The sequence below is a fragment of the Primulina tabacum genome, chromosome 11, assembly GCF_025594145.1.
Source record: "Primulina tabacum isolate GXHZ01 chromosome 11, ASM2559414v2, whole genome shotgun sequence".
Classification (NCBI taxonomy): domain Eukaryota; kingdom Viridiplantae; phylum Streptophyta; class Magnoliopsida; order Lamiales; family Gesneriaceae; genus Primulina; species Primulina tabacum.
This window is the reverse complement of record NC_134560.1, coordinates 20,898,901-20,912,951: the sequence shown is the minus strand read 5'-3', so window position 1 is coordinate 20,912,951 and position 14,051 is coordinate 20,898,901. Positions and strand designations below refer to the sequence as shown.

The 14,051-nt window shown below is 34.9% G+C and overlaps 1 protein-coding gene across 5 annotated transcripts; it reads right to left on the bottom strand.

Moving 5' to 3' along the window:
- Nucleotides 1-313: 313 nt before the first annotated feature.
- Nucleotides 314-12,345, bottom strand: LOC142517628 (GBF-interacting protein 1-like). Of its 5 annotated transcripts, none has more exons than XM_075619952.1 (11): nucleotides 11,967-12,345; nucleotides 10,924-10,967; nucleotides 9,979-10,081; nucleotides 9,578-9,710; nucleotides 9,004-9,419; nucleotides 8,702-8,812; nucleotides 7,308-7,686; nucleotides 3,061-3,361; nucleotides 2,682-2,837; nucleotides 1,521-2,012; nucleotides 314-1,138 (listed from the first exon to the last, which is right to left on the bottom strand). In XM_075619952.1, the coding sequence occupies exons 1-11, from the start codon at nucleotides 12,139-12,141 to the stop codon at nucleotides 905-907; spliced, it is 2,544 nt and encodes an 847-aa protein (XP_075476067.1). In that variant the 5' UTR covers nucleotides 12,142-12,345; the 3' UTR covers nucleotides 314-904. The 5 variants fall into 5 exon arrangements, with proteins under 5 accessions (XP_075476067.1, XP_075476065.1, XP_075476064.1 ...); XM_075619950.1 differs by having other exon boundaries at nucleotides 314-1,195; nucleotides 3,061-3,358; XM_075619949.1 differs by having other exon boundaries at nucleotides 314-1,195; nucleotides 11,967-12,343.
- Between the last annotated feature and the right edge of the window lie 1,706 nt (nucleotides 12,346-14,051).

Below are 14,051 nucleotides of genomic sequence, written 5' to 3'. Positions count from 1 at the left end.
AGGCACTGAGTCTCGCACATACATCTTTTCATGCTGAATCAAATCGTGTCCCGATTAATCCTCTCATAATCATATCAAATTATAAATCAATAATTACAGATTACTAGGATTAAATTCTCGGACATTACAATAGATTTATAATAGTTCATCAATATCTTGACTAAAGCATTTAAAATTCAAAAGTAAATGGACTTTTGACATTTTCGAAATAGAAGAAACCAAAAAGATTTCTGACCAGAACATGGACGAAAATGTAAATATATTAAATTAAAAAATTAGAAAAATAAAATAGAATACCTCCCAGCTTAGCCTCTGAAATAATGATCCTTTACCAAGTGCCCTTTCAATAACAACAATAATGATAATATGAGACCAGTTAAACAGTTCTAACACATTCTCATTGCTATGGAAACATTAAATTTACAGATTGGAACACAAAATGATTTAGGCATAAAGGCAAGGGCTGAAACATGGAGTCTCAAAACATATGTAAGAATGCCTAGAAACCTCACATCAGGATCTACCTAATAACTCTGAGTCTCAAGCTACCAATAATTCTTCGAACAAAATGACGAGATCATGTCTTTAGCACACCAACAAGATAGATGGAAGATATAAATGTGTTCCCCAATCTGTCCAAAGGAAATATAAACCATCAACAAGATGCAGGAAAGAGATGGCTCACATTCTGGCATCGTAGACCAAAACGTCGTCACCAATCATAGAGATCGCAAAAATATATCAACAAATTCACTGGCCCCTTTCCAGGAATTTACACTCAGTTTTTGGAATTTTTTTTTTTGGTATTCTTGATGTCCCTCACTCAAATCAGTAACTTCAGGAAACCCAGTATGATATTAAGGATTGGGATTTGCAAAATGTTTCTAGAAACAGCTTTTATTTCTCAATAGTTAGTAGGCCAGTTTAATTGTGTATGTTGTGGCTGCTGGTAAACATGTGCTGTCGGTTCAACAATATCGGCAGGAGTAGTAATGGATTGAGATTGCTGTAAAAGAGGGTGAACAGTGGCTGCTGTAACTGCCTGTGCGTGGTGGAAAATGCTGGTGAAGGTTCCAGGGCCAGGCTGTGTTGGGGCGAAAGCCAGCTGACCTTGAGGAAGATTATAAAACGAACTAGCCTGCAAGTTTGAAATATCACGACTTGGAGTAGTAAACCACACACCTGAACTTTCACTCTGCAGTTTAGTCAATAAAGCAACAATCAGTGTACTCCTCAAGTACGCCAAGGAAAAGAGATAAGAGGGGCAAAAATTTGTCCTCAACCAGCTAGAAATAGAATTTACAACTTCTGGCATGGAGTTTTGTTACAAGCAATTGATTGTCGGCAATATTTGCTATACCAATTCAAACAATCTGCTTACTACATTGATATCTAATTTTCAACAGTATAGAGTGAATGAAAGAAACTATGAGAACAATTCTCAAAATGAAACCCTCCTTGAACTACTTGGAAACAGCAAATTTGAAATAACATGAGGTAACATACTGAAAGTAACAAACCTGTTGGCCACTGGCATAGATGTTTTCCTTGATTTGAGATGCTGAAAAATCCTCATTAGATGTAGAACAAACAGCTGCACTGGACGAACTAGAAGTGTAGTTGGCCATCGAGTGATCATACGGCCCAAAGCTGCCAGGCATGCCAATTTGAGTTGAGCTTCCTGTATTAGATCCTTGCTTGTACTGAGAAACTGAATATTTGCCAGCTGTCCCTGGTGGAGTTGGATAAGTATTGCTAGCCTGAGGTTGCTGAGGAAATCCACCATTGCTTAAGAACTGAAGAATTGCTTGAGGTGGGACATAAAACGGGGAGAAATAAGGTCCATATGGAATGTAGTTTGAAGGATAATGGGGCATATGAATGCCTGTTGGTTGACGGAAGACATGAAGAGGTTGCTGGGCAGAAGTAACCGAGCTTTGCATAACCCCAGCAGTTTGAGCTACAAGTGGAGTTGGAGAACTGGACAAAATGAAAGGGACACCACCCTGCAACTAAAGTATGTCAAATAAGAACCAGTATGACATCCTCAACGATTAAGAGAATTGAATTAACAGTTCGTGGGGTAACACAAAATAAATCACTAGCTAATGCTTCTCTCCTCATTCTTATGCCAATCGAGGTACGAGTTTTCCACATTTTACAACATGAAAATATTTTTTTAGAATTGAAAAAAAAAACAGTAAAGTTCACCATGGGGTTTTTGACCCAAATTTGATAAATTAAACTTTTACTATTAAAATAATTGAGGTTTTTAAGAACTTTTGAGTATAATAATATTTTTATTTGATTTTTCACAACTTTCTCAAAATATATAATAAAGTGTGAATTTAAAGCACATAATTTTAGTAATATCATATATTATAGTGTTTGAAAAAAAATATAAAATTTTCGAGTTAGATATACAAAGTTAAAATTAAAAATAATTTTATTTTTTCAATAGCTCAAACCCATGAAATCCATTCAATTTATAAAAATTTCATTTAGTTAATCCAAATACCATCAAATACCAATTCCGTTCTGAAATCAAGTCTTTCTAAAACACTTAAAGTGGTATTACTAATTTCAAATTCCACCAAATCTAATTCCCATTTTTCCCATGATACCAAACACATGGGAAAAGGAAACAAATCACAAATTACTGGAGTTTTAGAAAGCCAAACCTCTTGAGGAGACTGACAAGTCTGTACAGGGATTGAAGCACCTCCATACTTGTTTGCTGTTACAGCTGGATTAAATGGTGAAATTCGGCCATCGCTATCTACAGTAGAACGATAAAATTGACCATAATAACTTGTCGGATCCAATGGTTGCTGTACCTATAAATTAAGTAATATCCAATAAAAATGTGTTAATCCCGGTTAAAAGTCAAGATTATAGATGCAAATCAAGTTTCAACACAGAGAAGGAACATCAAACTGCAAGTCGTAGAGAAGATATAAGACATATACTATATAAGTCGAACAAAGTTTATAGCATATTGAGAGAAATATCAGTGAAATCCTAATGAATAGGTCCGCGTCCACAACATGATAGACATACAGCAAATTCTGGAAGTTGAGGAACATCACGAGCTCGCGGATCAGAACTTTCCAAAGGCGAAACCTGGTTACTTAATATAGGTGGAATGAAACCAAAATTGTAGTTTGAAGAAGTGTGGACAGCAGGATGCTGATGGCTTCTGGGGCCAACTTCCTGCTTGGACTTGCTATAATCAGGGATAATCGAGGATGGGACTTCACCCTCACTAGATAAAAAGTTTTCAGGTTCTTGTGATGGTGATTGGGGTTCGTCAGGGTACTTAATTTCTGAATCCTTCACAACTGTCACAGCATTATGACTGCTGCAATCATGCAAGAAAGAACAATATTAATAAAGGAGACAAATGGTGAATTAGAAAATAATCATCAATGAAAATCCAGTGCGTGAAACAGAAACAAGGATGAAACTCTAAATGGAATCCTTCATCAGTAACAGATGTCAAGGCAACACTTTGAGCACCGATTAACACAGCTTACCAAAAGGACAGTAATAGCAGCAAGTCTAAGTGTGTACCAATACATTAGTGGCAAACTCGAGCCTGCAGTACTTCTCATAAGTACCACATTAATAGATGTGCTAATTGACGAGTTTCTTTTTTTTTTACTACACTAAGAGGTTACGAAGCACTAGTTAATTACATTACATTAAGAAAAAAAATTTGGGGCTTTAACTACTTCTGAAATTGAAAAAAAAAAGAAACTATTTAATATATTCCATTAGAATTCCAAATATATGCCACATACTCATTTTTTGTTTTTTATATCATCTACGGAATATTTAATAGCAAAACTATGGATGATTATACTATCGAATTCCACAAGTATATCCTCAGAGTCCAATTGAAGGATAAAATGCAAAAAAAATTAGCACGAAATAGTACTTGATTAGGGTACTAAATCATGAGCCAACTCTCTAGAAAGACTTAAACAAGAGATAAATTGTGTTTAGCTAATGGCTAGAACGAGAATTGGATATCCAAAGAAAATTTTATCAGAAGAAACTGCAGAGTTTGTGAAATCAAAAAACAATACATTCCCAACAATTATACATTCTGTTTATGCAGGTACTCACATTATTCTAGACATTACCCATACAGATTCCGCACATAAATTTCTAGGTAGAAAAAGTGGGCCAGCTAAACAAAAGGAATACTCCAAAAGGCAAAGGATGATCGTGAAGTATAAATTTCTAGGTAGAAAAAATGGGCCAGCTAAACTAAAGGAATACTCCAAAAGGAAATGGATGATCGTGAAGTACCTAAGTGCCCAGAAGGTTTGGACCATAAATATCGAATGGTTATGGGGAATGGGTTTCCAAGGAAAACAAAAGCCTATGGCCATGTTTAGATTTATTTTTCCTTTTCTAGGGAATTGCTTGGAATTGTGCGATGTAAAGGTCTGCCATATGCTGGGAATTGTTTCTAAGAAAAAATTTTGTTGTGCCGATCAAATTTTTAAGATGTTGATCAGATATATATTGTTAAATTATATCTTAGTGAATCATTATCATCATAACACATTCCTGCTAGTTGGTGGGTCGGCTACATGGATATTAATTTTCTAAATTTAACGATTTTCTCACATGAATCATTTCTTAAACTAAGATATAAAATATCTTTTTTAACCATATTTTTCCAAGGTTTTAATGACATACCACTCCTTCTAATCTGTCTATTAACCTGCCAGTTTAAGATATGTTGGATTAGGGTCTTGTTTAGTCTCTTCTTCACATGACCAAACCATGTCTGAGATCTCTCTCTAATTTTATCCTCTATGGGAGAGGCACCCAAATAGAACATAGTCCGTTCATTCTTAATTCAATCCTTATGCGTTTTGCAACACATTCATCTTAACATACTTATCTCTGTTTCCGTCATCTTATGCATATGCAATCTTGTAGTGACCCAATACTCCGAGCCATAGCTGATCGAACGATAGTCTCATAACATTTTCCTTTCAATCTAACAGAGATCCTTCTACATAATAAGACTTCTGATGTCATCTTCCATTTCATTTATCATGCTTTAATCATATGGTCTATATCTTCTCTAATATTCCAAGTTTTTTGAAGAAAATATCCTAAATAGCGAAAAGTTTCACATTCTAGGTCTTCTTTTTTTTTGATAAGAGACATATAATATTAATGATGAAAAGGGATTTAGTACAATAGGCGGCTAAGACATCCGCTAATTCAGAATAAAACTCCTACGAAGATTAAAAATAAGTTCAACACATCTTAAACGAGAACAAAATTCCAGTCCCTGTAAATTTGTGAGACACTCAGATGTTTGTATTCTTTCCGTATCTTCACCCAACATGCCACTCTAAATTTGACTTTGTCCCATAGTTCTTCAACCACCTCCTCCTTATCTTCGAAAATTCTTTTATTCCTTTCCATCCAAATGGACCAAAAAATGCAATGGACGATGGTGAACCAGAATCTCAAATGTTTCCTTCCTTTATGCAAGCTCGGTTCTACTGTGTACATATCCTTAGCCTTATCCGGTATAGCCCACACCAGATCCAGCTCCTTGAAAGCTTTGATCCAAATCTGTGTAGAGAAAGCACAATGAAGGAGGAGATGATCTTGACTCTCTTCATTGCTGCGGCACAGACTACACCATTGCGGACTTAACGCATTAGTTGACCATCTTCTTTGCAACACATCAAAAGTCTGCAATTTCTCCAACGCCACAATCCACGAGAATACTTGAATCCTTGGTGGGACAGGTATTTTCCAGATATTCAAGTAGTAAGGGAAAGGTGACATGATTGGGCTACCCATTCGTCTAGATTCAGAACCAAAGAAATGCAGTTCACAATATTTTTAATAAATAGTATATTTGGATGAAACAAAATAACATCATAGAGTATTTTTTACAATTAATAAATCTAAATATAGAATCATGATTATGTTCGCAAGTCTAAAAAGAGCTAAAACATATTTCTAGGAAAAAAAGAAGAAAAAATGGGTTAATATATGTTTGAAAGATGATATTTACAATTGAATTTCTTGCCTTTTTTCAAAAAATATTAGCTGAAACTTTGATGATACAAACAACGAAAACACCGAGAATGTCATATGAGTGATTCAGAGTGAATAAAACTGCAGCCAATTTCAAAACAGATCTTTATGCAAGAATTGTTGTCTAGACGCTTGGCAATTATTCAGCTTACAGTGAAGAGGTTTCTATTCATGTTTAAGTAATGAGTTCTAATTGAAACAATATATCATCAAGAATTGCAAAAAACTTGTATGATAAGATGAAGTATCCGTAAATGAAACCATTCAAAACTTTAGAGCATCAAGAGCAATGTTCTAAATGGCGGTCGAGGCGGCCGCCTAGGCGGTATCTAGGCGGTAGGCGCCCCTCAACCGCACTGTCTATGCATGAGGCGGGTGTTTTAGGCAGCCCAAGCTATACGGCGTTGGAAAGGCGAGCGAGGCGGCGAGCAGCGGGCGAGACGGGCAGTTAAGATTTTTAAGTTGTAGTCAAAAATTTTAAAAACTCAGTCAACAATCTAATGATGGATAATTGATTGAAACTTTGAAATTTAAACTTAATTTTTTGGTAAAAGTAATTATATTACTTTGTTAGCATAATAAGATTAATATGACGATGAATCTTTATTAATTGCACATTATCTAGGTGATATTATATTGTATGAAACTTATTTGTGCTTAAACATTATTTAATTGCACATTTTACATAAAAATAATGACTATTTGTGATTATATTTCATTATTATCTATGATTATCTATAAAAAAATTACTTAAAAAAATTCAACCGCCTAGACGCGGTAGGCGGTGACCGCCTCCCACCATTTACAACCTTGATCAAGAGTGACACTGTCATTGTCAAAGTTCCAAAGCACTGTGGTAGGATAATGATGATTCAATTTTCAATACAATCTGGATTGATTCCCACATGTACCGTACGATCTAAACATACAATCCTCAGTCAACAAAATAAAATCCAAAACCAGTTCTCATTCAGTTCTTTTTTAGTCTATCAGCTACATAAATGCCTAATTGCCTAAGGTATAAGCATAACAACACCTACAAGTTGCAACACATGAACAGAAGAAAATATATTGACAAAAGTATGTTCAATGATACAAGACCAACGTTTAAGACATGGAAATCTCTGACATAAATTAGAACATCAAAAGCATCATAACACCGAATGAATAACATGATACAGAGCAGATATTAAATCCAATTCTTGAGGATAAAAGAAAAGTACCTTAAAGGAAGTTGCTGCATAGATTCATTGATAGCCTCATATGATTCAGAAAGAGGCTGACTTTCATCATTTTCAGGCCCGCCATTTTGGCTCTTATCTAAATTGAAGTTAACATCAAAACTTCCGAAACGAAACCAGAGTTTTTCAGTTTCAGGAACATGTAGGTGGCTGGGCATAAGAACATGTTGAACATCAGAAATGTGTGAATCCTCTAACTTCTTCTGTAGTTCCAGAGTAGCTTCTTTCGAACCAATGGCAACAGGTATAGGCAGTGATTCAGGATAATTTATAGAAACCTTAGGTACGACAGTGGTGGCAGAAACCTGGCCAGTACTGGAAAAACTCGTTGACTTTGGTTTCCACTCTTTGCCAGCACCCACTGAAGAAACCACACAAGAACGCCAGTTATATATCAAACCTGCAATGTTAACTATCCGCAATACATTTGTGGACGCAACACGTCAAGTACACAATCTTATCGAGGCCTTAATGTAGTGCTTCAAAGAGTTTATAACTCGCTTGCAAAGAAAAATTTGAAAAGTGATACGATATTTTGCTATTTGAAAGAGCAATGTCGGATTCATTGATGTGATATATTTTCAAATTCAAAAGTTTATTTTTGGTTTGAATAAAACAAAAATAAACTTAGGGACTGATGTAGTTCCAGTAATTATTTTGAAAGAGAATGACCGTTTATTTTAGAAGATGATGAAAACGAACACTGGCTCATACTTCGAGAGTCAGAAATGTAAGTTGAAAAAACTAGCCGACTTATTTGGGTTTCGCTATTCCTACACTTGATGCAAATATTACCGAATTCAAGCAAAATATTGTGAAGGTCATCCATCCCTACAACAGTGAAATAATAAGAGAGCGAAAGAAACTTAAAAATTCATGCAACACTCTAGAAGACATAATAAATTTTTTCAAAACATATATCGATTAATATTTCCAAGGGAACCGAGTACATAAATTCTCATATTTACAACAACCAGAAGTGATGTGTGACCGTCATATTTACAAATTACTGTAAGCTGAATTTCTCTCAACTACTACTCACTGGTCCTTCCAAGGTAGGACAGAAACGTAACAACATCCTTGTAAAGGGAAAACCAACCTAAGTCACAATACTTCTATAAGTCAGAAAGACCAAATATGAACAATCATGATACTTGTGCAATCACTATTTAGGAACTCAAAACTGCATATTCTGTTGAACAATGCAACTGCCACCAACAAAACGAGAAGCGATAATATATAATAGAACTATTCCAAAACAAATCTAATCCATGACATTTTTATGTATTAACCCAATATTTGTACCTTTTGTGGACCAATAATTTGAGACCTATTGTTGTATTTAGAGGAAGGTGTACTACTAACAGAAGATGCACCTGTAGTAGAAGATCCAATCGGCAGAAACACTACATGCTGATTTTTTCCAACCACGTGATGTTCGTTTGTTATCTTTAGATGCAAATTGGAGCTCCCAGAACGAGAAGAAGCTATTACATTATTTCAAAATGAACAAATCCATCAGTAACTATCATTGGAATATAATAAACGAAACAATGTTAGAACCAAAAGTAGCTATTACAGTATTTCAAAATGAACAAATCCATCAGTAACTAACATTGGAATATAATAAACGAAAGAATGTTTCATAAACAGAGAAATAGGATCTCAATAAGCCTACAAGTTCCAGCAGACACAGAGTTGATCTCGGTATTATTATCGGTGATCACTTCATGAGTGTGGGGACTTCCTACTTCACTGGTAATAGAAGCAACGGCAGTTGGGAGAAGTAGATCTTGAGAAGGAAATTGTAAAGGATCAGAAGAGTTCGAAGATCCAGCGGCAGACGGAGATGCCACAAGTGTACTGTTTATAAAACTCAGATTTTGTTGCTGATGGATATCCCCAATTTCTGGATTCCTGGCTTTTTTAACACAATCAAGGGGAGATGAGATTGGCAGGGGTCCTTCCAATTTATTCATGCTAGCATTTTCAGTTGCTTCGGATTGATTAACACTTCCACTTGCAGAAGCATGAATCTCACGTGTACTCTGGGTAGTTATGCTAGATGGACCATTAGAGACATCAGTTATTGGGCTGCCAAGAATGAAGATAATAACTATAAGAAAGCATTCAGGTGAAAAGCAACACAAATGTGAAGCTATACATTAGAATGAATCCTAGAAGAGGAGAGCTAATTTTTTAAACAAAAGGACATATAAAGAAACTAGAGACAACTCGGAACCACTTATCACCTTGTAATAGAAATTGTTTCATTCTTTTTCATCTCAGGTGCAGTCGCCAAGGGAGCCTTACTCCTTCCTTTCATTGCCAGATGATCAGTAGCGATTTCCTTCACAGCAACAGAACCTTTTCCACCATCAGCATCTAGAAAGACAAGATGAGAACACAAAACGTGCTGTAAAACAAGTGAAATAAAAATATGATATTAAATAACCAGCAACTTTAAATTTTAGATGAATTCTCCACAATAAAATTTCCATTTTCTTTTTCTATTCGCTTGTTGGTGAAGCAGGCATGATTGTCATTGTAAAGCAAAATAAATAACGATGGCTTTAAGACATAAACCACTCAATCTTCCTATCCAAGGGCATTTGCTGAGTGAATAGCAACTGGCCCTGAAATAAAGACTCACCTTGAGATGTGTACCGTGAAGAATAATTTCCTCGACTCCCTTTGTTTGCTCGTGTCTGGGTACCAAGCATCCACCTCAACTCTGCAGGCTCCTTGTTCAGATTCTGAAGAATAGTAAATGGCATGTTAAACCAAAGCATTGCCAAGCTTGATATAGAAGTTTAACTGAAACATAATGGAAAAAGGGAGCTAGAAAACTTTTAGAAGTTAAAAAGCCATTACTGCAGTCAGTATGACTACTCTATGGAGAAAGAATCATGGCAGATGCAATAAAATATAAATTAACCCAATGCTTAACAGCCTAATAGACAAATGAAACACAGTTTTTATTTTTATTATTATTTCTAATGAAGCATTGTTTTGTTTCAACTTCTCCTCCTTTTTAAAAGAGAGAAACAGAGGCTTTGGGAGATTAAATCATGTAAGTTATGAGTGCCACTTCCAAACTAAATTAAAATGTGACTCTGCCAGGCAAGACAAAAATAATACAGGCGATAATATATACAGCAGATTCTACTATTATGCGTAGAGCATGGATAGGTACTAGAATATGAATATGACCTAAGAAAAGGGATCTTAGATTTATTCTTCAAAAACCTTTTTGAACAGATCAAATCAGATGGAGCCAATTATCAGTTTTAGCTACAGAGTGCAATATAACAAGAGAACATATTTGAATAGATTGATTGTTTCCCTGATTAGATTATTGAATGCAAAAAAAGAGTGTTAATCGATTAGATGAAGCAAAAAAAGCATATGGAAATATGCATCTGAATACAGCTGAATAAAGCTAACCAAGCAATAGAAACGAAGTCACATTAAATCTTCTTTTCCAACTTTAGAAATAAAAATTTCGCCACTATCTGGTCCAGTACAAGATGGAGTCTGAGACATGGGAAAATTATTTTACAATATTACACGTCATATGGGTAGAAGCAATCGATACCTCTTTTCTCCTATCACGTTTTCTTTTTACTTCATGGAACGTATCTGTTGATGAATATGATATCAGCATGAGTATGAAAACACTTCAGCACGAATACGAAAACATTCAGCAGCACGCTTTGGAAAATAATCTACATGAATGTTAAAATGGCCTCATGAGCTCTACCAGATATGGAGGGTATATTCAGATTTCTCCCAAACCACAATTTCATAAGCACTAACACAAATGAACTCAGAAGAAAAATAACAAATTAGTCACTTTCAAACTTAAGTTAAATTCGTAATGTTATCAGAGCATGTATCATGGAAATCTTCACAGATTATCCTAGCAACAAGACTCCGCACTGCTTATCAACTAAGGAATCACAGAAGTAATGTTAAAATATCAATCTGACAACTCTCTGACCATAAAACACAGGTAGCAGAAAAGGATTGTCTTTGTCTTGTAACCTGAGATCCTACTACTTTGTACATCAATAGTCAAATTCCAGGAAAAGAACACTTCAAGAGAACATCATGAGCCTTGATCACACAAGAATGAAGCTGGACGTACGTTTCTAACATAAAAGGGGTTACCTCACAGGCCCAAAAAATACTCATAAACCTGAGAAAAAGCTCTGAAATTTAAACCAGCTTGAAGCAAAGCACTGAAGCTTAACCCATCCAGTAAAAACATAAAACAAATTGCATCGCTACAAAATCAAGAATGACAGATTCTTGTGCGTAAAATAACTAAATATTACTCGTATCAAATGAAGAGCTGCCAGTGAAAGAACCTGCATCCACGGTCTAAACCCATTATCAATTTTTTTTTCGGGTCTGTGTTTTATTCTCTCACACCCATACTAAATCTACAACATGCACACAGAAAAGGAAAACAGAAACGTGAAGACATTCAAGCATCAAGCTGCAAGGAAACAACAGATCAAAAATTAAAGTATGCTTTCTCATTGCCGCCACGGATCAAAAGCAGAACTCAGATCTATAACAATGTTGCTAGACAAATAGAACTCAGAAGAGAAAAGGAAATAAAGAGGAAGTGACCGAGAAGCAGGAGCTTCTGCAGAGTCTCGTTGGGATCCATGGAGCATTCCTTAAGCACAGCATAAATCTCATCTTCAGTGTGATTCTGCCCAGTAATATCCTTTATATTAATGATCATCTCCTTAACGCTGCTCGGAATCGAAACCCTAATTGCTCCCTTAACCACACTGCTCATCTTCTTCTCCTCCTCCCTCAATCCACCAAAAACTCAGTATATCAATACAAATATTTATGTTAATACATATATAAAATTATATATATGATAGAAGAATTGTGTATAAAATCAATAATCAATGCATTAATAATAATGCAAGAATTTGTCTATAGAGAGAGAGATGACGGGGTCGAAAGAAATAGATTGTCGATTTTGATTGTATTTTTGTATATATTTTGTGGAAAGGCCGGACTGACGGAAAGAAAAGGGTATAAGGGTAACTTCCTTTATCAGAAATTAAACTTAAAATTCAGTTATAAAACTCTATTCTTTCTAATTTTTGTTTAAACTTTCTAAACACTAAGTTTTTTAAAAATATCTTCGGTTTTCATAATTATGATACGTGACATTGTTATATTTATCGAATATGTTCTTAATGGCATATTGCCCAAATAAATACACATACACAAGTTTGTCAGCCTATATACCATATTTCAGATAATTGATTTTTTTAATTGCCCATCATGTTTCTGTATAATAAATCGAAAAGTTTACCTCTTTGACTGGTGTGCAATCGGGTTGTGTCCACTGGATTTTATAGACTGCTCCTCACAGTCCAACCACATAGTTGAAACAGATAGTTTCTGACATAGATTCCTTCAACAGCACCTAGCACAACCCTAATTCATTTCTTATCTCAGGGTGTATGGTAAAGTAGTTCAATTTAAAAATAATAGATAGAGATGGGCAATAAGTATTGGTCTTTTATTCAAACATACAATTTATTTGAAGCGTCCCTTCCTAGCATCCAAAAATCTAAAATACATAAAAACTCCATGAATCGTTAATCGTAAAAACATAGGATAACTCCAAAAGGATCTAACATCAAAACATCAAAACAAGCATAAAATCATTATAAAATAAGTCTCAAACTTTTGCTTAAAAACTTTAAATATAAATCTAGCAGTGCGGAAAGTAAAAGTTCCTTGGGAGTGTACTGTAAGTGAAATGTCTACTGCTTAAATACTACTGATTTTTTTTAAAAAATATGACCGAAAATATACATATAATTCTATACCACTCGTTTTACCAAACAATTAAAATACCGAATAAAATAATTGTTTAAAAATCTAAAGGTAAGTCCAACGAAAACGTTTACTGTTTAAAGTAAAACGACCATGTCATAATACTAAAGACATAACAACCTTCGAAGTATGAAATCATAAATGTTTTGAAATATTGTTTAACCATTGCCCTCATCAAATCGTGAAACATCATAAAAATGTGGAAGAAATGCAAGGTCCTCAGTTTTCACGTGCACCCCCAACTCAGCCTACTCAGTCTTCAGCACCTCCAGTCTTCTCATCCACATGATCACTTGCATCAATCACAACTAGTAATTCTAAAAGCTCAACACACCTGAACCATAGCAAGTACATATACATATCATACAACAATGAAAAGTACTGTAAACAAAGTAACTTTCATGATCTTTCAAGACATGAAAATAAACCTAGCCATAAACGTAACCATGTCGTGCCATAACAAATCATGTCATCATAACATAACATCATATACGTTGTCATTTTCCTTTATTGAATTCATATCAATAGTTGTAACTTTCGTATCAGCTCTGGGTTGATGGATCCATCTACGTATAACTACAGTACCTGGCGGTGGAGACATCAGCGACAGTTTTATCCGTCCACTGATCCTTGACCTTACATGTTCGTGTTCATGTTCGTATTAGTCACAACCAACTAACCCTTTCAAAAACATGTCATCGTATTCATCACTTGTAATATTCATGCATATACATATATTTTCTAAAAATCAAGCATGCATCGTATTTTCCAGCATTATATTAAAAATTCATATTCATAATTCCATAAACATTTTAAATATGCAATTTTCAGTTATCAGGGCACTGC